Source organism: Pezoporus wallicus, unplaced genomic scaffold (genome assembly GCF_028554395.1).
Source record: "Pezoporus wallicus isolate ANWC-B61680 ecotype Strahan unplaced genomic scaffold, APGP_CSIRO_Pwel_v1 contig_6484, whole genome shotgun sequence".
Classification (NCBI taxonomy): Eukaryota; Metazoa; Chordata; class Aves; order Psittaciformes; family Psittacidae; genus Pezoporus; species Pezoporus wallicus.
This window is the reverse complement of record NW_026638903.1, coordinates 4,025,501-4,053,492: the sequence shown is the minus strand read 5'-3', so window position 1 is coordinate 4,053,492 and position 27,992 is coordinate 4,025,501. Positions and strand designations below refer to the sequence as shown.

Below are 27,992 nucleotides of genomic sequence, written 5' to 3'. Positions count from 1 at the left end.
GAAACTGATGCCTTTTGAAGATTTCTAAATAAGCACAGTAAAAGTCACAATAAAAAGAACCCATTTTCTTGCAGTGATTTCAGTACAGTTATGATGTTTTAGTGCACTGGAGAGTATTTTAAAGACTGAGCATTTTATGGCATATTAGAGGTTATCTTTGTATTTTATCTCTGGTCTTTGCATTTGATTCCTTTATAGACCTGCAAGAAGTGAAACTTATTTTTGGGTGGGATTCCAAGTCAGTTGGAATATAAGGTGGTTAGCAACCCACAGAGGCACACTGTTGAGTTATGCAAGTGACCCAATATCTAAGTTGCAAAACAGGACTGAAATATTGCAAAGTCTAATTTTTATGAGGTTATCAGCAAAGTAGTACCATGACAAATTTCTTCTGCAAATGTGCTTTTGTGGGTGGCAGCAGAATTACAGATAAATCAAAACCTAATAAATCCATCTCAGCATTTCCAAACTTCAATTTCTGACTGTATTTTTCTTTAGCAGTAGTGGGACACCAACTCCAGCTTCGGATGCTGATGTTACTACACTGAGAGGTCAGTTTTTACCTAACTCCTGTCAAGGCTGATTCTGAATTACTAGAGAATTGAGAAATTCAGTTGAGTTTGGGTTTCAGAAAGAGCTGTAAATTTCTGCTTCTCAGATAATGCTGTTTGTGATATGGAGATCAAGTTATATGCTGAAATTATTTTGTTATTGTATGAATTATAAAAATCCTACTTGAGAAATTAGTTCTGTGAACTGTTTACTGCGCTAACTTCATGTTCCCCAAAATGCTTCTGCTTAGACAGAACACTAGCATTTTATTCCAATTAGTGTATTTGATATTTTTCCTCAGACTCTTCAGGTGTTTTCTGTGTTGTTTCTGTCATGATGATGGGAATAGGAATCAAATTTTACTGTTGGGTTATGCCTGCTGAGCTGCTTCTGTGTGTATATACAGGTACATGTGTATAAAAAACAACTGAACAAAATAATACTGTTTTCTTTCAAACTCAGATGCAGCTGCCAATGTTTCTCCCCCTCATGAGATCTCTGTTGGAAGTCTTGTGGCTGGTGCCATTCGTGAGATCAAAGATGCAGACGCCAATGTGAGTGGCTTGATTGAGTTTTTTTTGGTTCAGCATTCTGTTGCCTTTCCTAAATAATACTGTTTGTGGTTATTTGCATAAACAACACTTAAAGGTGTTGTTAGCATAGCGTGTTAACACAGATTGAGATTTCATAAAAGAAGGGCATGAACTTCAGAAAGTTTTAAAAAAATTTCCGGGGTAGGTATTTTTCCTTTGCAGAGGCTTTGCAATGCCTCTTCCCCAACAGTGACAGAGAGCAAACCAGTTGTGCTAGGAGGTGAGGATTTTGTTAGTGACCCTGGGCTAGACAGGGAATGTCTAGGGCTTCTGTGAGCTCCAAGAAGAATGCAGAGCATTATTATTCCTGTGGAAACACAACATACCTTAAATTGCTGTAGTAATGTTTTGGGGCTTCAGGTCCATGTGGTACAATTGTGTAGGACAGCAGAGAGGTCGCCTGAATAGCCTTGAAGATTCCACCTGATTCTTGCTCCTTTTCCTCTGCTGACGTAGCTGAAACAGCTTTTCTGAATTACATTTAAGCCCAAACTCTAGATCAAACTTCAGCATTCATGGGCTTACATGACTGAAGAAAATTTTGCAAACCAGTGATATGAACCAGCTGGCTTTTGTTTTCTTATAAACTTGAATTTTTTTTTGTGGATTACTGGGAAGGTTACAAAGTTGTAGATGCTGCATATAAGTAGGAACTGATTTATGGTACTGGGTTTCACTGTGCACTGTTCTGTTATGATTCGGAGAAAACTCCAGGAACAAACTTGCCAGCAGAGTTTCAAGTTGACAAGCAGGTATTCTTTATTGCAGCGCCGGGAGACACGGGGGATAGCTCCTCCTAACGTGTGTCCCCGAATTGCGATGCAGGTCATCCTTATATGGTCACTGAGCATATTACATCATTTTCAAAAAAGTTTCTGGCATGCATACAAAAATGTGGTGGTCTTTAAGGGTCGTTTACTTTTCCCAACAAGCTTAATTAACATTACAGACGTAGCAATCATCCTGGCCTTCTGCTTATCAGTTAGTTTAACTGCTCTCATCCTGGACATCTGCTAGTCCGGGATACTTCTTAGTAGATGCTTACACCAGTTTAATGGGTTTATTAACACCTCAAGCATAGCAATCATCCTGTCCTTTTACTTATCAGTTAGTTTATCTGTGCCCACCCTGGACATCTGCTAGTCCCAGATACTCCCCATCCCCAGGTCCTGTCCTTCTATTCTGCTTTTCTCCCACCTTTTGTACTGAGGTCACACACAGTTTCACAGTTTCACAGTATGCTAGAGATTGGAAGGGACCTCGAAAGATCATCTAGTCCAATCCCCCTGCTGGAGCAGGAACACCTAGATAATGTTACACAGGAATGTGTCCAGGCGGGTTTTGAATGTCTCCAGGGAAGGAGACTCCACAACCTCCCTGGGCAGCCTGTTCCAGTGTTCCGTCACCCTCACTGAGAAGAAGTTTCTTCTCAAGTTTAAGTGGAACCTCTTGTGTTCCAGTTTGTACCCATTACCCCTTGTCCTATCATTGTTTGCCACTGAGTAGAGGCTGGCTCCATCCTCGTGACACTCCCCCTTTATATATTTATATACACTAATAAGGTCACCCCTCAGTCTCCTCTTCTCTAAACTATAGAGACCCAGCTCCCTCAGTCTTTCCTCATAAGGGAGATGCTCCACTCCCTTAATCATCTTAGTTGCCCTGTGCTGGACTCTCTCCAGCAGGTCCCTGTCCTCCTTGAACTGAGGGGCCCAGAACTGGACACAATATTCCAGATGGGGTCTCACCAGGGCAGAGTAGAGGGGAAGGAGGACCTCTCTCGACCTACTAACCACCCCCTTCTAATACACCCCAGGATGCCATTGGCCTTCTTAGCCACAAGGGCACAGTGTTGGCTCATGGTCATCCTGTCGTCCACTAGGACCCCCAGGTCCCTCTCCCCTACACTGCTCTCTAACAGGTCGTTCCCCAACCTATACTGGAACCTGGGGTTGTTCCTGCCCAGGTGCAGGACTCTACACTTTCCCTTGTTATATTTCATCAAGTTACTCCCTGCCCAACTCTCCAGCCTGTCCAGGTCTCGCTGGATGGCAGCACAGCCTTCTGGCGTGTCAGCCACTCCTCCCAGCTCAGTGTCATCAGCAAACTTGCTGATAGTACACGCAATTCCCTCATCTAAATCATTGAATGTATTAAATAATACTGGTCCCAGTACTGACCCTTGAGGCACTCCACTAGTTACAGGCCTCCAACTAGACTCCGCCCCATAGACTACAACTCTCTGGCTTCTCTCCTTCAGCCAGTTCACAGTCCACCTCACTACCTGATCATCCAGATCACACTTCCTCAATTTAGCTGTGTCCTGAGGGCCTGAAACTATGTCAGTTACCTTCAAGCACCGCAGTTATTTTCCATTACAAAGCCATCAAACTTAACATTACTTAGAACTGATTACATTTTGTACTTTTGTGCCTCCTTGTTTCAGTTACCTGCTATGGCCATGAAACAAAGCTGGGCCAAACTGTACTTACTTCTACAGCTTTCAGGGCTGACTGTGGAGCTCTGGTATTGTGCTTCCAAGAATAAATACTGAATATGAAACAGGCAGACAGCTTCTGACTCAAGTCCAGGGTCTGACTTTATATTATGTACCAAGAATGCTTGTGGTTTGGTCCCATGAACACCTCTATTCTTTTTTGAAACAGAACTGCTTGAAGTATTTCTGCCTGGGCAGAGAATGGGGTCACTCAGTAAATCAGAAAGAAATCAGAGTCAGATTGCTGCTGCTACTGCAGTGGTTTTCACTCTATACAGTTACATCACACCTCATCATTGCTTTGTGCAGCCAATATGCATAGCAGATTACATGACCAAGAAAGACCTTCTGCACTCAGATGTTGACTGTATTTTTGGTTTTGGAGGACTGATAAATGATTTAAACTATGTGGCATTGCAAACAGCTATATAGTAGCAGCACATATATGCCTGCTAAGTATGTATCTCTCAAATGATAAGCAGCTTTAAGTAGTGTACCAGTCATTATGGTCCTTAAAAAGTTGTCTAGTAAAAAAGGGATGGAGGGGAGGGAAAGAATTTAACTAAAAATTTTTAGAGGGTCTGTAAACAATGTGTAAATTGCTCACTGGTGGCTGATAAGCTTTCTGGGGAAAAGTTTTTCCATTTCCTGCACCATACGTAACATGGGCTGCAGTTCTGCTAAAAAGGTCTGTTTTGTTGGCTTTTTTTCTCTTTAATGGGGAAAAAGCAATAACTGCATGTAAATAGCCAAAGACACTTGGCTGTTTGGCTAAAGTTAACTTAAGCCAGCCTTCCCTTCCCTCCCCAACAAATAGCAATTTTTTGTTTTAGAACAAAACCATGAAACAAGATCTGGTTTTCCTCGTGTCTTTTAGTATACTACAAGGAATACTGCGCTAGTTGTAAAATACTAGGGAACTAAGCAGGAAGTACTCTTCCTGTGTTGCTCATTCATTCAAATAAAATTAAAACTTGGAATTCACTGCTGCCCATGGCAGGCACAACTGGTAGATGCATGCTTCCCTGATGCATTGGGCAGCCACTGCTGTGGGGCTTCTTGAGCAACTGTTGACCTATCAGTTGAAGCCCATCACTTCAGCTCAACAAAGATCCCTGCAGATAACCCAGTGTCCTTTGTGTGTATCTAGGGGAATTCTTTACTTGCTAAGGTTGAACAACACAGGGCATTGTTCTGAATGTAGAACTTGGCAAAGGTAACTTGTCTTCTGTGTGGAATAGTAAGTAGGAATCTTATTATAAATGAATAAATTTGGGGTAAATCAATCTCTGACTGGGCTCAAGTTTGCTGTTAATGTCTGAATAATTGCCCTATTCAACTGCCTCATGAACATCTCATACAACTGGATTTCTGTTTGTAGCTGAGGTCAACTAAACAGCCTGGCACTGGAGTAAAGATGTGCAAATGGAAAATAGAATTATCTGCAATACACGAATTCTCAAAGAATGATTTTGCATTGTAGATTGTATCATTAATTGCAGCTTCTGTCCGTAAGGCTTCATTAGCACTCCATTACAGTGCAAGGCAAGCAGGTGAGCATGCTGTGCTTTGGACTGAGGTTTTCTCAGGTCATTAAGTACCATGACCATCAGTACAGCCCACCAGTAGTGCCCTGAGGTGTTCCTGTCCATACATTTTATAGAGAAGGCTCATCTTTTCTTCCCCATCATGAGCCAGAGAAACCTCCAAGTGTGCAGTAGTGGGAGAAGTTTACGGCCCATGTAAGAAAGATGTTTGGACTGAAGCTTGGGAATGTAGTGTGCTGTTGACAGATGGCAGACCATATGTACATATGCATATCATAGAATCAATCATAGAATCATAGAATCATATAATACTGGGTTTGAAGGGACCTCAGGATCATCTTGGTACAACCCTTCTAGACAAAGCATGACCTACACTAGATGTTCCAGCAGCCTGTGCAGCTGATCTAGGGGTGCTTTTTACATGGAGTAAATCCAGGACAGGTAGGAATTTGGTCTGTGGTAAGTCATGAGGATTTATTTCCTGGGAAAAAAAAAACAAAGGACAAAACAACAAAAATAAAGGAATTAAATCACCTCTTGTTTTCTCACTTCTTTCTTCCCTTCCAGATCAGTAATGAGATAAAGAAGCAGGATGAGAAGCTAGTGAGACCTGTAACTGAGCAGATGATTGAGTTCAGCATTGTGATTTTTGGTGAGACGTACATTGAGGAGCTGAAGGATCCAACTGCCTTGAGGCGTCAGCTGCTCTCTGAACAAATCATTTCACAGGTCATTACCTTCCCTGGCTTCCTTTTTCTTATTGCTGGCTCTTCAAAGCAATAGTAGCACCTGTGTGAGGACTGCCTTTTTCTCAGGGACTCTGCAAAACCAGCTTAGGGATTTTGTTGCCTGAGGCAGGCTGGAAAACATTCATCCACCATGAGAATAGACTGCTCTTACACGCTGCCTTTTTGGAGTAGCAGAGTGGCATACATTGTATGGAGTCGGTGACCAATGCCAGTCACCAAAGACCAATTACTCTAGTTTTTGCTTTTGTGTTTCTCATGAAATAGCCTGCTATAATTTTTGCAGGCAAAAGAAGTAGAAGAATGCTTTGGGAGGTTCAGCAAATTATGCTGAACCCCTGAATTGAGATGTACTCTAAAGAGGGCCTTTCTAAAGAACTGCTCTCTCTCTCATTCTCCCCTGCCCCCCCCCCCCCCCCTTTTCTGATTTCCATGATTTATTTTGCCTCATGTTAACAAAAGAATAATAAATGAAAAAATTTTCCACTCACTTGAGTCCTTTAAAAGATGTGTTTCTACCAGGGCTAACTTTGGCTTTACCATCCTTTCAAAAATGTTCAGTACCTCCCCCTGTCAGTGTTACTGCAGTAGAGCTTTTAAACCCAGAGAGAAGTGACAAGATTGCCACTTGATGCAACATCATTAGTTCTTAAAGTTGTAGGACTTGACAATCTTACATTTTAAAGATGCATCTAACATCTCTCTAGTGACTAGTCTGTCAAAGAGTTTATTTCTGTGTTTTCTAACCTCATTGTCCAGTTTGAATACTTCCATAATGTAATTGGTTTGAAACTGGGGAGTGAAAAAGATAATTTGAGGGTCTTAGCAAACCAGCCTGCCTGCCTTCTCAAATGCCAGGGCATGAACTGACTGCAGTTCAGAGCCATCACTCTGTGCTGGGCCAGTGCTGGAAGGCAGCTTGAGCAATTCAGGTATAGCACAGCATCAACGTGGAGTTCAGGGAGAAGGCATACAGGTCCATCAGCATCTGCCTGTGTGGGCATGTGTCCTGCGTTCAGCAGTAGCAGTCGTTTTTCTCCTTCTTAGTAGCTGGTGCAAGTGCTGTGGTTTTGACTTTTGGCCTGGGAACAGCACTGGTAACACCGATGTTTTTAGTTGTTGCTAAGTCATGTTTAGTCTGACCAAGGACCTTCTGAGTCTCATGCTCTGCCAGGGAGAAGGAGAAGCCGGGAGGAAGCAGAGACAGGACACCTGACCCAAACTAACCAAAGAGGTATTCCATACCACAGCACATCATGCCCAGGATGTAGAAGGGGGAAGTTACTCGGAAGGGCTAGATCACTGCCGGAGTCAGGCTGGGTATCAGTTGGCAGGTGGTGAGCGGTTGTATTCTCTTCCCTTGTTATTTCTTTTATCATTATTATTATTGGTGGCAGCAGTAGTGGTTTTGTGTTATACCTTAGTTACTGAACTGTTCTTATCTCAGCCCGTGGAAGTTACATTCTTTTGATTCTCCTCCCCATCCCTCCGGGAGCGGGGGGGGGTGTGTGGGGGGAAGGGCAGGAGTGAGACAGAGACCGCATGGTTCTGATTTACGGCTGGGCTTAAATGATGACAGCATGTTCTGGGTCTTCTATAGAAGATGATCTGAAATGGGATATAGGACATCTTAATGATTGCAGTGGCAGGAGGGACTGCAGAAGAAACTCTGGCATCATTCTAGAGAATCTGTCTATCCAGAGTAGGTGATAGATGAGGAAATCACAGGAAGTGGCAAACAGCAAAACTCATTCACTATTTCTGCTCAGGAGTGACATTTCTTCAAATGAATCATTCTGCACTGCAGTGAGAGGCTCTCTGAAATTTAGGCTGCCAAGACACCTCTTGCATCTTATTTATGCCCAGAATTAGCAATGCATGTGAGCACATTTTAAAATCCTCCAGCCAGTTCTTAAACACATCCTTAAATCCCACTGGAGTCAGTGGGGATGATCCATGGATTAGACTGTTAGGCACCTGCTTAAAGGAAAAATACATAAATGCATACACATATAAATATATATACACATATATGCATGATTAAAACCTGATTTCAAGTTAATTTGATTTTAATTAAAATTTACTATTTTAATTACAAAGTTACTGGCTCACCTATACACAAAAACATATTTAAAGTATGAACATACTGCTGTCTCCTAACTTTCGTCTCCCTATTGTTTCCTGTATTCTTATTTTTTGTCAATTTTTGTAATTTAATTACCATCATTTTCTTGGGGCAGAGTTTGTCTTTCCTTTCTCCTGAGAGAGGCACCCGGGGTGCCTCGTGAGGCTTATCTTTTCTCTAGCTTTGCTTCCTTAGTGCCATCTAGTCAGGGTTCTCTGTTGAATACCTTTTACTAAGGCTAAACCTGTGCCACATCATAGGCCAGATGGGAAAGAGATGTACTCTTCACTGCAGCCAAAAAGCATCACTGCAACTGTCAGAAGTTGCTACCATAGGCTAGACATCTTAATTTTCCCAGCTGCGTGTCCAAGTAGCAATGCTGTAGAGTGTAAGAAACGCCAGATGGGACAGAGGCCACCTGGCACATGGATGTTCCACTGCTTTGATCCCTTGCCTGGTTTTCTCTGTGCTTGGATGAAGAAGGTCCTGAAAAAAAGAAAGTCAGCAGCACTTCGATTGATTAAGTCTCACTAGAGAGTTTAAAAATAGAGAGGGAGGCTGGGGAGGGGAAGAAGAATTTGAGGAGTAAAAAATAATCCTTAACCGGCAAGGATCTTTTGGGAGGGAGACAAAACAAACCCAAACCACCATGGACCTTTAATATTCTATTTCTTGGTTTTTTTTGTCTCATACAACACAGTTGACTATTTGAGCTAAGCCTGGATGTGCTGCCATATTGCTGCCCCCATTTGTCTTTTTTTGAGTAGCACTGCCAATCACTCCTCAGCCCTTTGCATACTTATGGCAATGAAGATGAGGTGTGTTTTGCACTATTTAATGCATTAATACCTCTTTGGAGTCCAAGAGGTCCCTGTTCCTACAGTGACTACTGCCTTTCTTGTTTCAGTTGCTAAGGTCTAAAGCATTTTTGTCAATTCTTTTTTAATTCAGAGAGGTTTGGGAAGTAATGGAAACATTTTGGGCAGAGAAAAGTTCATGTTGTATAGATAAGAGGAAAAATATCTTCTGCTATGGGCAGTGCAGATCCTTGCAGAGTCTTTTTGGATTTCCCTTCCCTTTGAATGTTTCTATACAGTTCTTGGGGAATGATGGATGCTGTTCTTAAAACTTTTCCTTTTCTAATAATGAAACAATGTTACCAAAACTCTTCTTCCATGAGGAGAGAGAGAATATTTAACAGTTTTTCTCCTATTAGATGTAATAGCTCAGATACATTTTTAGAAAATGTTGAAAATACTTCCTGATTTTTCACTAAATGAGTAAGGTGGAGGAATTTCTGTGTTAATTTTTTATTTTCTCCTCAAAATAGATTGAAAGTGTATTTGAAGGACTACCTGGATACAAAACCATCCGTATCTTGGATTACAGGTAAAAAGATACTGATGCGTACATGGTAATTAAAACTGGTTATGTCTGATGATATGATGTGCTAGCATCATACTTGGAAAAATGGCAGTCATGTCTGTGGGAATTCCTAGGATGTACTAACCAAAGGACAAGTGCTTTCGTGTTTAGTACATCTCTATACAGAGGTTGAAATAGAAATACCAAACTGTCTTTTTTGCTCCTGGCATCCACCAGAGGAACTCTTATTATACGCTTGCCTTGATTTTAAGACAAGGCATTCTTATTCAACATTCTATCCTAAAATTTAAAGTGATATTTTCTATTTAAAATTAGCATCTGATACTTCTTCAGTATTGTTGACATGTCCTAGGATTCATCAAAGGATGAACAAAGAAACCTTCTGGGGAAAATGTGGTGTATTTAATTTTTTTTCCAACTTAATATGACTCTGAAAATTGGTATTTGAGATATGTAAACGTCTTTCTCTCCTTGATCAAAACATAAATCGGTGAATAATCTGACAAATGATATGCAATTTTTAACTCTCTTTATAATTTTTAAAATAAATTATATGATTTAACAAATTACTAAAATGTAATAATTAATAAAAATAATAAATAATATTATTTTTAAAGACTAGTTTCCTCAAATCAATTTGTGCTTTGGAATGACATTTTAAGTTAATTCAGGGGAAAGAGAGATCCTGCATATTATGTATCAAACATCTGAGGTCTGAGTTTTGGGGTACCTCAACCACAAGTTACGATTTTTCCTGAATATGACTTTCAGAATCTAATGAGACTGTTCATGAGTTAATACAAATTGTGTGGCTTTTAAGACTTTGTAAACTCTGTTTTTTAGAACATACTAGCTGGAATATCCTACTTGGTAAACATGTAGGTAACAAAGCAGCTATGGTGAGAAAGGTTTTATGGTTGGAACCCTAGACTGTGTTCAGTTTCCAGCCTGGAAGATCACAAAACCTTCTGTTCTGGTATCTGTAGTCTAATATATCTGCAAGCCCTTGGCTCATTTGAGAAGAGAAATAAAAGGTTTATATTTCTGCCAAAGTACCAAAGCACTGGCCTATGCTCTGCATGACAAAAAAAAAACATGTTTGTGAACTAAACCTTCAGGTAGAGTCAGTCAGCTTTGATTTTCTTGGTGCCAACAGCAATGTAACTGCATTATTTGCAATAAGTTGAGATAGCTCTGCTCTGCTGATTCCTTGTGATCAGCAGGCAATATCTTAGCTCAGTAAAGCACAACAGCTTTGTATGTAGCAGAGTAACTATGGAACTTACAACTATTTTGCTGTTTGCTTTTTTAAATTTGTGTTCCCTGTAAAACAGCAAAGCAAATTTTTTTAAGTTAGAAGACTTAAAGGAAATATTAACATTGATTTAACATGTTTTGCTGTTGTGTTTTGTTTTGTGTTTATATTCAGCTTTCCTGAGGAGGACAGGTAAAGACAACTTTTTTATAGATACTGTTATAATACAGATGGAAAAACATGTTTAGCTGGAAGATACAGGTTTGGGGATTTGTAGTTTATCTGGCTGTAGAACAAGATAGTTATCCAGTGTAAACATTATGTGAGGGGGTTCTACCAGAAACTGCAAGTAACTGAGCTGTTTTGATTATGGATTAACCCAATTTGCTTATTTAAGTCCTAATCATAAAAAAAAAAACAAAACCAAAAAAACACTTGGGGAAAAAGCTACTGGGCTAACTTGGGCATAGGAGTCTCTTCTGTGAAGAGAACAAAATTGCTTAATGATGACTAAAGGTCTTTTTAGTCTGCAGGAAAGTCTTGACTAGATACAGGATTATTATTGTTATAGAAATTATAGTAGATAGGAAAGCCACAGTTCTCCAGCAAAGGCAGTTGGCTCTGCTACTGCACATCTTAGCAGTAGTTTTATAAACGTTCCTTACAGAAAATGGGATCAGTCTGAACTTGTTTTTGTCAGACGTATGCAGGTTAAGCATCCAAAATTTTCCTCCTTTAGGATTTTAAAAATTTCACAAGACAGAAAATGAACTGCAGCCTTTAACTTACCAGATGTTTTGTTTTGTGTGTTTCTCTTCAAAGGCATAACCATTTTTCACAGTTTGCAGAAAATGAGCATTTAATTTTAGAATCCATGTTAGAAGACAGAAATTTCTTCACAAACAATGGTGACATAAAGCCATCCTCTACTACACTACTGCAGGCTAAAATGCATGCCACTGTTCACACAGACTTTGTTCCAAGCACCAGATATTGTAGCCCTTTCTAGACAGATGATGGTGTTGATGGTATTAGTTAGGAATTATTAACTGCAACTGACAGCACAGTTGTATTAGATCTAAAAGTCTCTTTTGAGGAGCATACTGTATTCCATCTTTGCCCTGCCTTTTCACTACTGCTTCCTTTTTTATTTCCTCTGCTGACAGTGAGTGCCCATGGTGAGCCTATAGTAGGCTCATCTCAATGACAGAGCCAGCAATAAAATTCCAGCAGGATCCTGCTTTTAGTCAGCGTGTTTGCTGATTATGTCTCTATTGTATCTGGGCCTGGGGCTTTGCAGACTTCTCTGAACAGGGCCATTACTTTAGCAATCCAGACCAGCTCTGTGGAATGAGGAAAACCTGTCTTTGGAGCACAATTTTTAACACTTCCTAGATTACTTCGTTTTCTTGCTGTGCCCTGTGTACAAGCAAAATATGTAATATTTTCTAAAGCTACCTTGTGCTTTTGCCCATTGTATGGTAAATTGGATTGCTGCCTACACTGCCACGTAGAAAACACCATCCAGACATATTAAGGAAAAGAAAATTAAGCAAGTGGAGGAGCTAAGCTGTACACAGATGCAACACTTGAAGAATAAATGATCAAATGAGTCTAGAAAAATGGGTCTAGAAAAATGTTACCAATTATAAGCTGTATTAAATACCATTTTGTTGCTACTAAAAACATGATGTCAAGTAGATTTACACTGCATAGGGACAGTGATCAGGGCTCCCTCTTGCTACTGTAGATTACTACTATATACAGCCTGTTTTTCCTGGCTGTTTTCATACCTCAAAGCCATTCCCATCATTGGCATGATCTTAAAATCATCACTCACACTGCTGTATACTGGTGGGCCAATTAATAATGCTGGGAGAAAATCAGCGTTGTGGTCTGCTTGTGTTCTGTCTATCATTCACTAGTAGAAAGAAACACAGGGCTGGAGCCAGACCAGATGTCAGGTTCTGGTAGTCTTTTCTGGAGAACTTTGCAGTGGTGGAAAACACAAGCAGCCAAACACAGGTGTGAAGAAATAATTTTTATTCAGAATCCTTTAAAGCAATATGTTTTTTATTAAAAAAGGTACTGACACCGGGTCTTAGGAAAAAAATCATAGTGTTTGCTATACATTAGAAAACCTTGCATCTCTCATCTATGTTCTCTTTCTCTGTACAACTGAAGTGGGGTGGAAGTTCACTTTGCTGTTACTTTTGATGGAAAAGCCGTCAGCAACGCCACCTGGGACCTGATGAGCCTTCATTCCAACAAGGTGGAGGATAACTCCTTTATGGACATAGAGGATAATCCAACAGTTGTGTACACCATCAGTGATTTCCAAGATTATATTGCTGACATCCTCCAGAAAAATGCCTTGCTTGGAAACACTTCCTTGTCTTTAGACCCTAACTCTCTCCAGCTTACTAATGGTGCGTATTAATTATGATGCATCGGTGGGCCACATACTTGAAGTTTTATAAAGTAAATCTCAGATGAGTAAATTATGCAGCTGCCCTCTGAATAATTAAAAAGAAGCAATAAAAACAACTTTGTTGCAGCTTGGTTTGCTCTGATTTTAACCAGGGCAGGTCATTGGCAGGGGTATTTAATTCTTACTCCATTAGACTAGTCTCTTCTTTTCCTTTGACGCTGAATTTTGTAGTATGAAATTTCAGCAGTGTTTTCAAAAATTAACAGGAATAGAAGGGGAAATGTGGTTCACATGATGAATGTTGCACCAAGATGACCTTTAGTTTAGTAGCCTTGAGCAGCACAGAGGAAATACCTGGTTTACTGTTGAATGCTGCTAGAGGTAGTGGAGGAGTGCTGTCCACCCTTCTGTTCTCATAACTACTCTGTACTTCCTGTTAGTGAGCTGGGGGCATTTCCAGAAATGAAATCTCACTGGAAAACAGTCTGAAAAGATTTTACTCATGAATCTGAGATGAGTGAAGTTTTTTCAGTTAGTCTTTCAAACCAGCTTCCTCACACTGCTACTGCAGCCTTTATATCCCAAGAATTTATATTTCCACAGTGAAAGAAATACTACACCCTATACCAGAAGACCCATCCTGGATTACTGAGAATTCAGTTGTGCCGGAGCGCCCAGAGTTCGATGTAAGTACGGTTCTGAGCAGTGGCCTTTGGACCCATTTGAACAACTTAACTCAGCAAGGCAGAATTGCAGTCAGCACCCAGAATTTCTCTATCCTGTTGTTCATGCAGAATATGTAGTAATGAAAGCACACCTTACGCTGGAGTAAAACCTGGTGAAATCTCTCATCTGATAATTTGATATCTGTTTCACAACAATTTTCTGTTATCATTTTATATTACATGACAGTACTGTGCTCCCAGCTGTACAGCCAGGCCTTGCTTCTTATGTTTGGACTGTAAATTGCTCTAAAGACATGATTCTTCCCACAACACTACCTTTCTTTGGAAAGTGAGAAATAGATGTAAGCACTGAAGCTGATTGTTATAAGAGATATAATGTTAAGTGTCATATGCTCCTTTTGTTACTGTATTGCTTTCACAGAAAATTCTCAGTTCAGTTTTAAAATTTTATCCATTCCCTTAACATCATCACAGGAAACAATAATAGGCTGTGGTTTCTTTCTTTTCCCCTTGAATCTGTAATTATCTCCTCTACCTCTGGAACAACCTAGGACATAGACTGGAGCTCTCCACTGCACAGGAGACTTAGTATCCTTGACCATGTCTGCACAATGCAAACGGACTTTAACCAGAGATACCAAGTTAGGTGCCAGAACCATTGAGATCCGGTACACTTGTTCTGCCAATAGCTGGAACTGCTGAATGGTGGAGCATTGTCTGGGCTTAAGGATTTATCCGGCAGGTTTCTGTTCTGCATTCTGTTGTGTAACACAGATGTGGCTTCCAAGAGGTCAGTTGGTGCCAAAAAATCCAGGTCCAGCTATGCTTGGTGGTAGATTTTCTCTAAGTTTATTATGAGATAATGATGTGACACATTTAATTTCAGATCAACTTCTGAAATATTTATGGAAGCAAAATTCACAGCCACTTCAAAGAACTCAAATATTCTTGTTACAATGGTTGCAAGTATAATATCCTTAATTTCATGCCAGTATTCCGTAAGTTTTAAAAGTGAATCATTGATTTCTAAAATGCAGATTCATATGGATTAGCCATAATGGCTTAAACATGGTGTGGATAAAGATGAATTTAGGTTAAAAGTGAGGAAAGGGCTCTTTCTCTTATATGGAGCTATCGAGCTAGCTTGAAATGTTGCAGATGTTTATTTTAGTAAGATAAGGAATTCTGCCATCTTCACATTCTATTAGTGGATACTCTGACAGATGTGCAGGCAAGAAGACTTTAGAGCAGAGGTAGCTTTGCAATAATAAATGTTAAGCCAGTTTTAGGGAATAGTATGTACAAGAAACATTTCTGTTTTCTAATCATAGACTATGTATAATAATGTCATTGTGTCTTCAGAAAAAACCTCTTAATTATGTAGAAGATACCCAAAAACCTGCTGTGTGCAATCTGCAATACATAGATAATTTGGGAAGTAAATTCAGATAAATTTAAGAAAATCATAAACATAATTAAACAAAGTTGAAATGATTAGTCAGTTACTTCCACAGAACTCAAACCATTATGGTTCAAGTAGATAGAGTTAACTACAACTGTCATCTCTGAAAAAGAAATTTACTGCTATTTTTCTTAGCTGATTTGAGAATAAATTGATTTATATTATCACACTTCTATTACTCATGACATAATGTGGGGCTGTCATGACTTCACCATCTGATTGCTAGCAGATGGTACCAACTAATCATCAGTTCTTTTCTTAGAGTTGTACAGCTCTCTAAAAAAGCAAATTAAAAAACAAGTCTAGTTTTGAAATACGTATTTTATTGTTATTTCTGTTGAGCTGTAACAGGTAGAATGCTCTGGCTTGCTAAACACGATGCCTTTCTGGCAGCAGAAAATGGAAAATCAGGGAGGGGGTTCTGTGTTGGCAGTCATCTGTCACATTTGTAAGGCTTTCAAAAGACATTAGCAAAAACCAGAGCTTGCCAATATGATATTAAACTTGTTAATGTAATATATTGCACTGTAACAAGATCTTTGAATAATGTTAGTTGTCATAGGAACATCTATCCACATTCAAATAAATGAAGTGCAATCCCTGGCAACTAAATGCTCACCTAAAAAAGAGAAGTATTGTGAAGCTATTGCTGCTTGTCCTTATTCATTCTTTATGGAATTTATATGTATAATTTGTTTCTAATTTTGCACAGTAACTTTTTTTACAGCTTTATTTATAGTGGTCAGTTTTGCCAAGAAAAGGTAATTGCTGGAGCACATGTCTATATGGTGCATACATACTTTTCAACTGATTGTTACCATGTAAATTAAAAAATGTGAGGAGTTAGTGGTGGCATAATAACCAGCTATAAAAATGTGATCTATATAGGTAGGTAGACAAATAATTTAATGAAGATACCTGAAATGACTTGCTTCCAAAGCGTTCAAATGCAGCTTGAATGAAGCTGAGATTTTGTTTCACCCGTATTTCAACAAGGAGTAAAATTTCAAATTGAAAAGTATTTTGATTCTTCCTGTTACTCATGCTGGTCAAGTAAAGGAAAGAGCATTGATACTTGGGCAGGTAGCCACATGAATCCCTCAGTTTTAGGCTGTCAGGTTGCTTTTGTAGCCTTAACCAAATAACTTAATCTCTTCTTGTTTTTTCTCAATATAATTCCTGCATGAGAGACAGATTAATATTCAAAGATGAAATGTGCAAAGTATTCTAGCTGTAAACCAAATAATGATTGGGATATGGACTAGTAAGTAAATGGTGCGCAAATTGAACATTTACAAACAAATTCTTTTTTCACATTTCAAACAATTCACAAAGTCATGGTGCATGTTCTTTGTTCATCATTACTGTTCACAAATGATTTATCTGTACAGGCATCTTGGCTTCAAGACTAAAGTTATTCCAGGTTCTAAATGCCCTTTTTTACATTATGGGGCTCTGTTTCCCCCCTGGGTTCTGACACTCACATACTAAAAGACAGCAATAAATGATCACAGGGCATGCATACGTTCATGTTCAGCTCCTAAACTGGTTTAAGTGTCATAATAACTATAATAATTACTGTATTGATTATGCAGTTAATGAATAAAAGCTGTTAAGAGCTCTTTATGCTTTAGGAAGGCAGGCATTTCTCTTTGGTTTAATTAGAAACAGACAGATCCATTTTCTCAGTAAAGGAAACGAAATGGGCTGGGTGTAGACAGTAAATTTCTTAGTACCTTAAGGGAAGCTGCACTCCCAACAATCCAAATTGCTTCTTTTCCTTTTTAGTGGACATGACTGGACATGAAATATATGTTACAAGGATGTGCATTTCACATGTACATTGCACATGATTAGCCAAGGCTGTGTATTTGCCAGTCCTCCCAGTTTAGCCCCTCCTGTTGTTGCCCATTATGTTCTTACAGAGGCAGTAGTACCAGATTTTGCTGTTGGCTGCTCTTAACACCCTCTATGTGTGCAGCCCAACACAGACTGCCAATGCTTCCCCTGTAATAGTGGAAATATTAATAGTGGGTTTATGTTCCAGGACAGCACCTTTTTAGCTGAACGCCCTTCAGCAGATGAATCAACTGTCAGCAATACCTTGCCCTTTGATTTCACCAAACCAGATTCCACTTCAGATAGTGAACAGTCCAATGGCATTGAAATCCGGCCAAGACCAGGAAATTTGAACTCTGAAGCAAGTTTGGCACCGGAAGCTCTGCTCTCCTCAGAGACTGACATCACTTCTTTGCCTGATGGGCTGAATTTAGAGGATGCAAATCCAGCTCTTCATTTGGTCACTGCACCAGGGTTAGGGCATGATTCTGTGGACTCTCTGGAATGGCTTTCAGCCTCCAGTTCTTTAGATGGTAAGTTAATGCTATTGACTGAAGCTTAGATTTGGATGCCAGTATTTTCTGATACTCACTAATGTATAGTTCACCAAATGACTTTGCAGAAAGGTTTAAAAAACTGCATGTCTTTCCCTGATAGTTTTTACCTTTCCTGCATGTATGTGTCCAAGAATAATATGCTAAGTTAAAATGTCTGTAACAGCTAATAATGTTTATCCCTTCAGGAAATGGTACCCACATGGTATTTAATTGCATAGAAGTATTTTCTTGTCTCTTCACTTGCCCATAGAATATCTAAATGAAAAGTGGGAGAGGTCACCAGGGTTCCTTCTGATTTCGGCATACAAAGGCTGGGATGTATCACAGAATCATAAAATAGTCAGGGTTGGAACGGACCTTCAGATCATCTAGTTCCAATCCCCCTCCCATGGGCAGGGTATCACGGAAACATGTTGAATACTGATGTACAAACAGTAAAATGAATGTAATTTGACACCTTTTATCACAATAATTGGAAATTATTTATCATATTTATCATATTTATCATAACTAATTGGAAAATTATTTTTATTCTTATGGTTTGAAGATACTAGTCTATCTGAAAACCATTTGCCTTTGAGTCCTCTTCACTTCGTGCCTGAAGAACCTCCATCTACAGATGATTATGCAGTTCCTCTGCTTTTTGCACCAACAGTGGCCTCTTCCTCAGTAATAGAGACTGGTATTAAAGAAACAGAATCTGCTGAGAAGGAAGAAGTAACTCAGGATAGTCCTGCAGGCAGTAACAATGCAGACTCTGTGTTGCACGAGTCTGTGGAAGAAATTCCTTTTCCCTTAGAATACCGCCCTATGGAAGAGGGACTATATCTTGGAGACAGAGTTATATATGATGATGGGTCTGGTTCAGCTTTTGATGGTTCAGGAAAAGAAATGGAATCAAGTATTTGGCCTTGGGAAGATGCAACACTGGAACCAGTTTTCTACCCTGGTGCTGACAACTGGCTTGAAGATGACAATGAGTCTTTGCTAATTAGAACTGATGATATTCCTGAAGGCGTGATCTTAGACTATATTCTTAACTCTAAGAATAAATTAGAAAACAGTCGTTCCAAAGAGGAGAATGAAGGTATGGCCAATCTAAATGAAGATTTCCTTGATGAATCTGAAATATTTGTCTTTCCAGAGACTACAACTCAGCAGGTACCTCAGTTACAGACAGAAGAGCCATCACCGGTGGAACCATCTACACAGACACAAACACTGAGCAAGTACATTTCTTTTGCTACACCGTCCTTGGTTTTGGAGCCTTCAGTGGACAATTCCTTTGTAGACATGCCAACTGGAGAGGCCCCTGTTTCACCACACAATACTGGTCTTTCTGTGGAATATACTCTCATTGCATCTAGAGGGACTGTCAGTATGGAGCAGCCCGAAGAGTCCAGTATAGGTCAGAACATCATTTTTGAAGCAGCTGAGCACCAAAATGAAGATAGGACAATGACAGAAGAACTACTCACAGTGGAGCAATCAAATATAACTGAAGCTGCTACAATAGGCCGCTGGGACACAAGCTCCTCAGAAACTATTCTGACTGCAACTTTTTCCATGGTAAACCCTGATGCTTCCACCATCAACCCTGATGTTTCCATGGAAGACACTGATGCTTCCACAGAAAAGCAGCAAACCCTAGATTTATCACTGGCAGGCCAAGACACTACTGAGTCAGCAGTGAAGAAACCTGTTGATGTTTGGCCTACTGACAGAGAAATAGAAAACTCATTAGGTCAGACAGTACATTCAGCAATGCCACCTGTCACTCAAGCTGTGCCTGCAGTTCCTTCTGTAATAGATCAGACCCCTGTGCTAGAGGGCTTTGCTGGACAGGGTGGCACAGACCACAGTGCAGATGTTCCCATGGGCTTCAGCACTGTTATGAACTCTTATGTAACAGTGAGTGCAACAAGCAGCACTGTTGAGCTTCCCTCCCATTTCCCTGCTGTGGGATCCACAGTGTCATCATCTGTGGCTACCTCAACAAAGCTGGGAGATGAAACTGCAAAAGTCCTGGATGTTTCAGTGGACCTGGATCATGTGAGCCCTGTCCACTTTTCTCCTGAGTTGACTGAGGAGGAAAGGAGCATGACCAAAAGTCATGTGGAGCTAACGACTCATGTTCAGTCCACAGAGATGGCCAGTGTGGCTTGGGCCACACGTGAAAAGGGCTATATTACTCCTGTCCCCTCAAGAGCTCTAGTGGTGTTTTTCAGTCTTCGGGTTACCAACATGATATTCTCAGAGGACCTGTTCAATAAAAACTCCCCTGAATATAAAGCGTTGGAGCAGCGATTCTTGGAACTGGTAAGGGCCACTTCTGTTCAAAATGCCTATTACCAGGTAGAACAAAAATGTTGGTAAATAATAGTTTGTTGGCTGTCTTTGGCAGAGAGCAACTCAAGACTGGTGTTTAGAAATACCGTCTGTGTCCCTCTATGGGAAAATTCTGCCTGGAAATGGGCAGTGGGCTGGGGTGTGTTGTATGTCTTTTACTCAGTTGGTAGTTTCTCTAAAGTGTAACTTTTCAGTGCTGTGGGCTGGATATTCTGCTGTTGTTAAGAAATGCAGCATGTAGCTGAAGTCACTACAACCCTTCCCTTACTTGCTTCTGGAGTCTTCTGTATTTAGTCTATAGGGAGAGAGAAGTAAATAAATTTGGACTGTGATGAGGTAACTTCCTGTAAAACATTCAACCCATCCTAAATAAGAGGTAGTTACCATAAAATCACAGAATGGGTTGGAAGGGAGCTTAAAGCTCATCTAGTTCCAACCCCTAGAGCTGAATGAAGTACTGCAGGTGGGGTCTCATGAGAGCAGAGTAGATGGGGAGAATCACCTCCCTTGACCTGCTGGTCACACTCCTTTTGATGCAGCCCAGGATATGGTTGGCTTTCTGGGCTGCAAGCGCACACTGCCGGGTCACAGTGAGCTTTTGGTCAACAGATACCCCCAAGTCCTTCTCTGGAGGGTTGCTTTCAATCCATTCTGTGCCTGGGATTGCCTTGATCCAGGTGTAGGGACTTGCATTTGGCCTTGTTGATCTTCATCAGATTTGCACTGGTCCATCTTTCAAGTGTGTCAAGCTCAGGGAACTAAGCTATTCCTAAATTGGCTGATGGCTAGCAAAGCCCCACAGGGGTTATACAGCTGCAATTGTCAAATTTTAACCAGGAAATTACCCTCTTCTGACTGAAATGAACGTTTTGTTGCAGGAGATGAAGGGAGCAAGGGAGAGAGGGGAAGGGGACTTGTGTGAAGCAAATACCCTGTGAAATGGCAAGTGTGCCCAATGGTTTGACCAAGGGAGAGCACTCTGTATATCCCAAGAACTGCATTTCTGAACTCTAGGTTTTTTTAGAAGCTGCCTGCAAACTGGGATACTCTTAAGAACTGCCTGAAGTACTTGGGTTTCTGGCATGCTGCCAGCACAGGCCTCAACTGGATAAAGTTTTAATGCCCTTGCTGTGGGATTTGGATAAAATAGTTCAGGCTCCTGCTGTCTGACACAACACCAATGCAGCTGGCTTGAGCAGAGATTCAAAGAGTGAGCTTTTCTGTTGTGTCCCCTGTGTTACAGCTGGTGCCCTACCTCCAGTCGAATCTGACGGGCTTCCAGAATCTGGAAATCCTCAACTTCAGAAATGGCAGCATTGTGGTGAACAGTCGAATGAAATTTGCCAAACCTGTGCCTCGGAATGTCACCAATGCTGTGTACATGATCCTGGAAGACTTTTGCAACACTGCGTATCACACCATGAATCTGGCCATTGATAAATACTCCCTGGATGTGGAATCAGGTAAGGATGGGAGGGAAATGCATTTTAGTGCAAGGAATTTAGAGCAACTTCTGCTTTAAGGACTTAAAAGGATCCCAGCACTTCAGACACAGCCCAATTGCTTTTCACAGGCTGGGCTTTAGAAAGACAGAATTCAGACAGATAGACAGTCCCTGTTAAGGGACTAAAGAGATAAAAATCAAAGTGAGACCCAGACTAAGCAAACTGTATAGGGCCCACATAGAAATATGGAGCCAAAGTTGGCTGAAGTAATACTCTGCATAATGCTGCTGCGCTTTCACTGCAGAGTGAGAAGGAAGGCTGCTCAGCAAGAACAGTGGTGTTCATCTCTCTTGTGTTTAGTTTCATGTGCAGTTTGACCTTACTCCATGTGGTTATTCCCACAGGTGCCAGCCAGTTTAGCTGCCAGGTGGGTATCTGCACAGGCAACAGCTGCTGCCTTACTCTTGTGGCAAGGCCTTGGTTGCACTAAAAAGTTACAGGCCCTCTTATTTCCCTCGTCTGATACAGGGAGAAAGTTCTTCCCCATTCCCAGTTAGCCAGGAGTTTACCATAAAGGCAACTCAGAAATATTTCCTGTTTTAAGGTCAAAGAAAAATAGCAGTGCTCACCTGTTGGCAATCGGTAACTGTTCTTCTGAGGTAGCTCTTCAATACAGAGAGTTTAATTAGCATGAAGAATCTTCCAATATTGATCATTTAACTGTATGCCAGCCTCTTATACTTGGTCCAAGTGAGGTATCTCAAATACTACAAGTTTGTGCTCCTAGCAGACAAAAAGGCAAACCCTGGCACAGGAGGTGACGAGTGCCCGAAGTCCCTTTGCCCTTTTCTTGTACATTGCCTAGGTTTTCTGTAACAAGAAATACTGGAGATCAGCTGTGTTTTACTCATTATAGTTCCAGCAGGCAGAGAACATCTGAGGTACTGCACATTCCAGTAAGAAAAAGAACACTTCATACTTGCATTTTCAATTAGCCTGGTGGGTGGTCTTAGCCATGACACAGACTTGCAATGTGTGGACAGAGGCATGCAGCCTAGTGCTTGTTCACCTTAGCAGAACCTTCTGTTTTTCAAGAAGGACACATGCTGGATTTTGGGGGATTATTTTAACAAAGAGACCATTACAGAAAACGGCAGCAGCCAGCCAGTGCTTTGCCTCAGTTAAGCTTCTCCTCTAGCGTTAGTATTTTCTGCTCTGTGTACTCTCAGGTGAACAAGCTGATCCCTGCAAGTTCCAGGCCTGCAATGAGTTCTCTGAATGCTTAGTAAATCGCTGGAGTGGGGAAGCCGAGTGTGTCTGCAATCCTGGCTACCTAAGCATTGATGGGCTGCCATGCAACAGCATTTGTGACCTGCAACCAAACTTCTGCCTGAATGATGGGAAGTGTGACATAAGCCCTGGGCAAGGGGCCATCTGCAGGTAGGTCATCCCACTGCTTGAAGCATGTGCTGCCCGTATGAAAAGCCCTTTCTGTCTCCTCTCTTGTAGCATTCTATGAGATCTGTGCAAAATACCCTAAAATTATGTGTAGTAAGTGAGATTATAAGGATTATCATTCATGTTATGCTGCTGAGTGGAGGTACCACTTAATAGTGGGATATATATATTATATATATTATATAATCATTATATATATTCATATGTATATATGTATATATCAGAAGTGAGATATTAACACATTCCTTTAATAGAAAATAAACATTAGGAATTAAAAACAACTACGAAAAATGGTAGTAATGGAATATATTCAGCTATTCAAGTCACCTTCATTGACCTCTGAGACAGAATTAATCTCCAGAGGTTTTCTCAAGTAGCAAACTGTTAAATATTGTCAAAACTTACTTCATATCAGAAAGGCACATTCATACAACATAAATATATTAAAAATAGTGTTCTTGGTTAGGAAAAAGTTCAATGGCCGTTTGGGAAAAAATATATGTAATTCATAAGAAGATTGCAGGCCTGTGTTTTACAGGTAAGGGACAAGACATAGTACAACATACAGAAAAAACAATGCTCCCTCTGACATTGCACTTATTTTTTCCTTTTCAAGCAATATTAACAGTCTGGTTTTAAAAAAAAATGTACCTAGCGAAAAAAGATAAAAGACTTACTGAAAAAAAGAATACTACTACTAGTAGTTATTATTTATGTTCCTTCAAGTGATTTTAACTAAGTTTACCTAGAACACCTCTGAAATCAATTTTGGAGTCCCAGCAGTTACCAGGCAAAACAAAAATGCTTTTAAAGCTAGACAAAAGGATGCTGTCCCAGATGTATTATATATTGTAGAATATTTGTACAGTACTGTTAATGACAAGCAGGTAAGTGTCTGAACTCAAGCATAGTCCAGCCAGTATTCAGTAAGAACTTTTTGAAAAATTCAAAGTATTGCTTACTACTCTCAGAAACTATTTTTGATACTTATGTTAGAAGACTTAATTTAGGGATGTTTCTTCTTATAAGGTTAATTGCTTTGAATAGTGAGAACACCTTATAATTCCTTCAGTTTTTATAGAAAACATGCTGGAGAGGGACTCTTCATCAGGGACTGCATGAAGAGAGGACACGGGGTAACAGGTTCTAATTTAAACAAGGGAAGTTCAGGTTAGATATAAGGAAGAAGTTCTTTACTATGAGGGTGGTGAGGCACTGGGGTTGCCCAAGGAAGTTGTGAATGCTTCATCCCTGGCAGTGTTCAAGGACAGGTTGGACAGAGTCTTGGGTACAAGGTTTAGTGTGAGGCAGGGACTGCCCATGGCAGGGGGGTGGAACTAGATGATCTTAAGGTCCTTTCCAACCCTAACCAATCTATGATTCTATAATGCAAATATGGTTTTAATGGTATATTTAAAGTCAGTATTAAGGTTCTTATGTTCAAAACTAGAGGCAGATAAAAATACTGAATGCTAAGGATACAAATCTTGGATGCACACTTCTTTCTAGCAATTTATTTTCTGTTTTTATTTAACTAACCATCGTGGAGTTCACGACACTATAAACATTCTGCTTGTTTAACACACCTTCAATTATATCTACCTCACAAGATAATTAAGACAACTTGCTTTCTACCTTTACAGTGTTCCATATGTCACGTGCAAGGCTCAGCCAAGGCCTAACGTTTTACTTAGTCTAAACTCCTTCTAGTTTTAACACATCACAAAAGACTCGAAATTGCAAAAAAAAAAAAAAAAAAAAAAAAAGAAAAGCCCCACAGGCTTCTTCCATCACAAATGCATAATCCTTTTTATTATTTTACCTATCTTCATCCAGTAGTTAGAGTTGTTCGGCTTAGAGAATGCTCCCCAGAGACCTTAGAGCAGCCTTGCAATACCTAAAGGGGGCTTAGAAGAAAGGTGGGGACAAACTTTTTAGCAGGGCTTGTTGTAATAGGACAAGGGGTAATGGTTTTAAATCAAAAGAGGGTAGATTCAGACTAGGTATAAGGAAGAATTTTTTTACAAGGGTGAAACACTCTGTCAGATTGCCCAAAAGGAGTAGATGCCCCATCCCTGGCAACATTCAAGGCAGTGTGACCTAGTTGAAGATGGCCCTGCCTGTTGCAGGGGGGCTGGCCTAGATAACATGCAAAGGTTGCCTCCAACCCAAACTATTCTATGATTCTATACCAAAAAGGCTGTTCACAATAATAAAAGTATGTTAGTGCTTGAACACATAGAGGTATTTACTGAGGTGCCTTAACTGAGGGAACATCATACAGAAAGTTAAATACATTTACATTAACCAATGCTTTTGCTGGTGTTTAATTTCCCTGTGTTTCCTTGTTGCAGGTGTCGTGTGGGAGAGAACTGGTGGTACAGAGGGGAGCACTGTGAAGAATATGTGTCAGAGCCACTGGTTGTGGGTATTGCAATTGCTTCTGTAGCAGGATTCCTTCTTGTGGCATCTGCTGTCATCTTCTTCTTGGCCAGGACCCTTCGAGACCAGTACACAAAGAGTGACACTGAGGACTCACAGGGGTAAGTGACACCATCTAATATTTTAAAACACATCTGCTATAATAATAATAGGATGTACAGGAGCTTCCATATGCCAGGCTTCCTTAATCTGCCTGCTGCCTTTCCAGGCTGCAGAGAAGATCATAGTTTGTTTCTTGCTCCCCCAGGCAGGGTGACAGCCTTTCGTCTGTTGAGAATGCAGTTAAATACAACCCCATGTACGAAAGTGACACAACTGGCTACAGCCATTATTACCGGAGATACCCACAACTAACATCCTACAGCTCCACCAGTGCAGAGACATCCACAGACTACAGCAGTGAAGAGATCAGGCACATTTATGAAAACAGTGAGCTTACTAAGGAGGTAAATTACTTTGTTTTCACAGTGGCATGGAAAAGATCATGTAAACAATAAGCTTATTTCACACTTGTAACCCAAGAGGTGGGCCCACTCTTTTCCCAATGTCTATGCTCTGAAGAAACAGGCTGGAACTATGGCTACTGCAACTACTAAAGGGAAGAGCGAAAGGATTCCCTTCCCCACTTGCTATTAGGTACAGAGAAGGAAATGAGTGTGTTCTGAACTGTAATTAATTTCACATGATGAAGGAGCTGACTTCTTAAATGACTTCATGAGGGCTGGGGAGGTTTGTGCCAACTACTTATGTAAGACTAGTTATGCAGTGAGAACCTGGTGCATCCAGGCATTTCTACAGTTTCATTGTTTGGTTGTTTTTTTGTTTTTAAAGTATACATATTTCTATAACCTGCAAGCTAGATCACCTCCTCTCCTTTCTTCCTGTATACACAGTATCCAGGGTTTATGCTAAAGTGGATTTGATAAAGAGAAGGGATTTGCATCTAAGCACTAACCACAGATCCTTGAGCAACTGTGAGAGGTGTGAATCCAGCCTGTAGCTGGGCTTGTAGGGATCTATGGGAGATAAATGGTTTGTAACAGCCTGATGATACGTCTCACTCTGTCCAAGCTTAGGCCTTGATTTAAAAGTAAAGTATTACTGGATTCCAAGTGCTTCATTTAAAAATGAAAATAGCATGAAGTCAAATTTTAGTATTGGGAGTGCCCCTTTTCAAACTCTACTCCTTGAAACAGCAAAACATGGGAGTTTTATTTTCCAAAACCCATAAATCAGTTATTTCAGTAGTATTCTAATTTCTGTTATCTACTTACAGTGTGTTTCTTGTATTCTAGGAAATTCAGGACAGAATTCGAATTATAGAGCTCTACGCTAAAGACCGTCAGTTTGCAGAGTTTGTCAGGCAGCATCAGATGTGAGTGAAATGTCTTGCTTGGATAACTAACTCCTTTGCTGTTTTTTTATGTGCCCTTTACTACATTCCTGGATTTTTTCATTTCAAGAGTCTAGAAATGCTGGAACACTAGAGGTTAAGATTTCAACATTATTTCTGAAGTTCAATCCTTTGAAAGTACTTAAAATAATCAGTGTGAAAAATAGATAACCCCAGAAGGTATATTAAAAGCGTTGAAGAAGAATCCCAGAATCAAGGGGTGCTGGAGAAGCACTGCCATTAATTTAGGTCCCTGAAAGCACAGACTGAACCTTCTTAACTCTTGTAGTGTACTTACTACTGCATAGTGCTCTATTTAAAATAGAAATTTTAGAGTTCTCAAGACTTGGCAACTAACTATAACCTGACAGACCAGTAGTACAGCCCTGTCTGGTATGGTGGCACTTACCAGAACATAAAGCTTACAGTTCCAAACATCTAACCAAGCTGAGCTGTGTGCTTTGGTGAGAGCCAATCATGGCAAAGGCCATCAAGGAATAAATTAGTAGCATACATGTTCTTATGAACTTTGCTCTCCCTGTAGCAAGCAGCAAATTACAGCTAACTGGGGCAGTCTGAAAGATACTATGGGATCCTTTTAAAAATAGCTGCAGTGGCAAAAATTTAAGATCATCAACTATCTTTTTTTTTTTATTTAATTGAAACTAACAGCAGTTCACATGTTCCCATGTCAGTTGTTCATTTTTTCACCTTGAAAAGGATCAGCATGTAGATTTTCCACAGCTGGAAAGTAGTAAGGGTTGCCTCATACAAGCCTTGAACTCAGTGTTTGAAAGAGACTAACTTAATAATTTTTTCTCTATTTTTTGTTTCAGGAAGCTGCTTTAAGAAAAAAGAAATCAGTAGAATACACGTGGAAGATAAAGACTACCTTGTTGCCATAGCAATGGGCTCAGATGTTACTGCGAAGTTACTTATAGTCTTAACATTGCAGGGATGATACAGATGTTTTTTTTGCATGAATGGCTAAAGTGTACAGATACCTATCTCAATTATTTCTGGCTTTTCTGTAAAGTGACATTTTTAAGACGTGATCAGAAGTGGTAGAGGTTATGAAAGTTCATTTTCCTTTAACTCTGAAATGGACAGCAAAAGTTTGTATACCAAGGCAAAAAAAATCTCATCACGTAACAGAAGATACAGGCGCTACCAAAATAAAATGCATATTTAAAATCCCTCTTTGGCATTTACCCCCTCACTGGAGGCTT

General features: G+C 40.2%; 1 protein-coding gene across 1 annotated transcript in view; it reads left to right on the top strand.

Moving 5' to 3' along the window:
• Positions 1-27,718, top strand: part of IMPG2 (interphotoreceptor matrix proteoglycan 2) — a 50,615-nt gene extending 22,897 nt beyond the window's left edge. Inside the window, exons 7-21 of the mRNA XM_057413011.1 lie at positions 505-551; positions 1,015-1,106; positions 5,757-5,918; positions 9,391-9,449; positions 10,876-10,893; positions 12,886-13,130; positions 13,736-13,818; positions 17,328-17,652; positions 18,224-19,995; positions 21,269-21,488; positions 22,700-22,910; positions 25,283-25,471; positions 25,618-25,816; positions 26,666-26,745; positions 27,600-27,718. Of these exons, the coding sequence (XP_057268994.1) occupies positions 505-551; positions 1,015-1,106; positions 5,757-5,918; positions 9,391-9,449; positions 10,876-10,893; positions 12,886-13,130; positions 13,736-13,818; positions 17,328-17,652; positions 18,224-19,995; positions 21,269-21,488; positions 22,700-22,910; positions 25,283-25,471; positions 25,618-25,816; positions 26,666-26,745; positions 27,600-27,612 (3,715 nt within the window). The 3' untranslated portion in view covers positions 27,613-27,718. The remainder of the gene's footprint in view (positions 1-504; positions 552-1,014; positions 1,107-5,756; positions 5,919-9,390; positions 9,450-10,875; positions 10,894-12,885; positions 13,131-13,735; positions 13,819-17,327; positions 17,653-18,223; positions 19,996-21,268; positions 21,489-22,699; positions 22,911-25,282; positions 25,472-25,617; positions 25,817-26,665; positions 26,746-27,599) is intronic.
• The last annotated feature ends 274 nt before the right edge of the window (positions 27,719-27,992 follow it).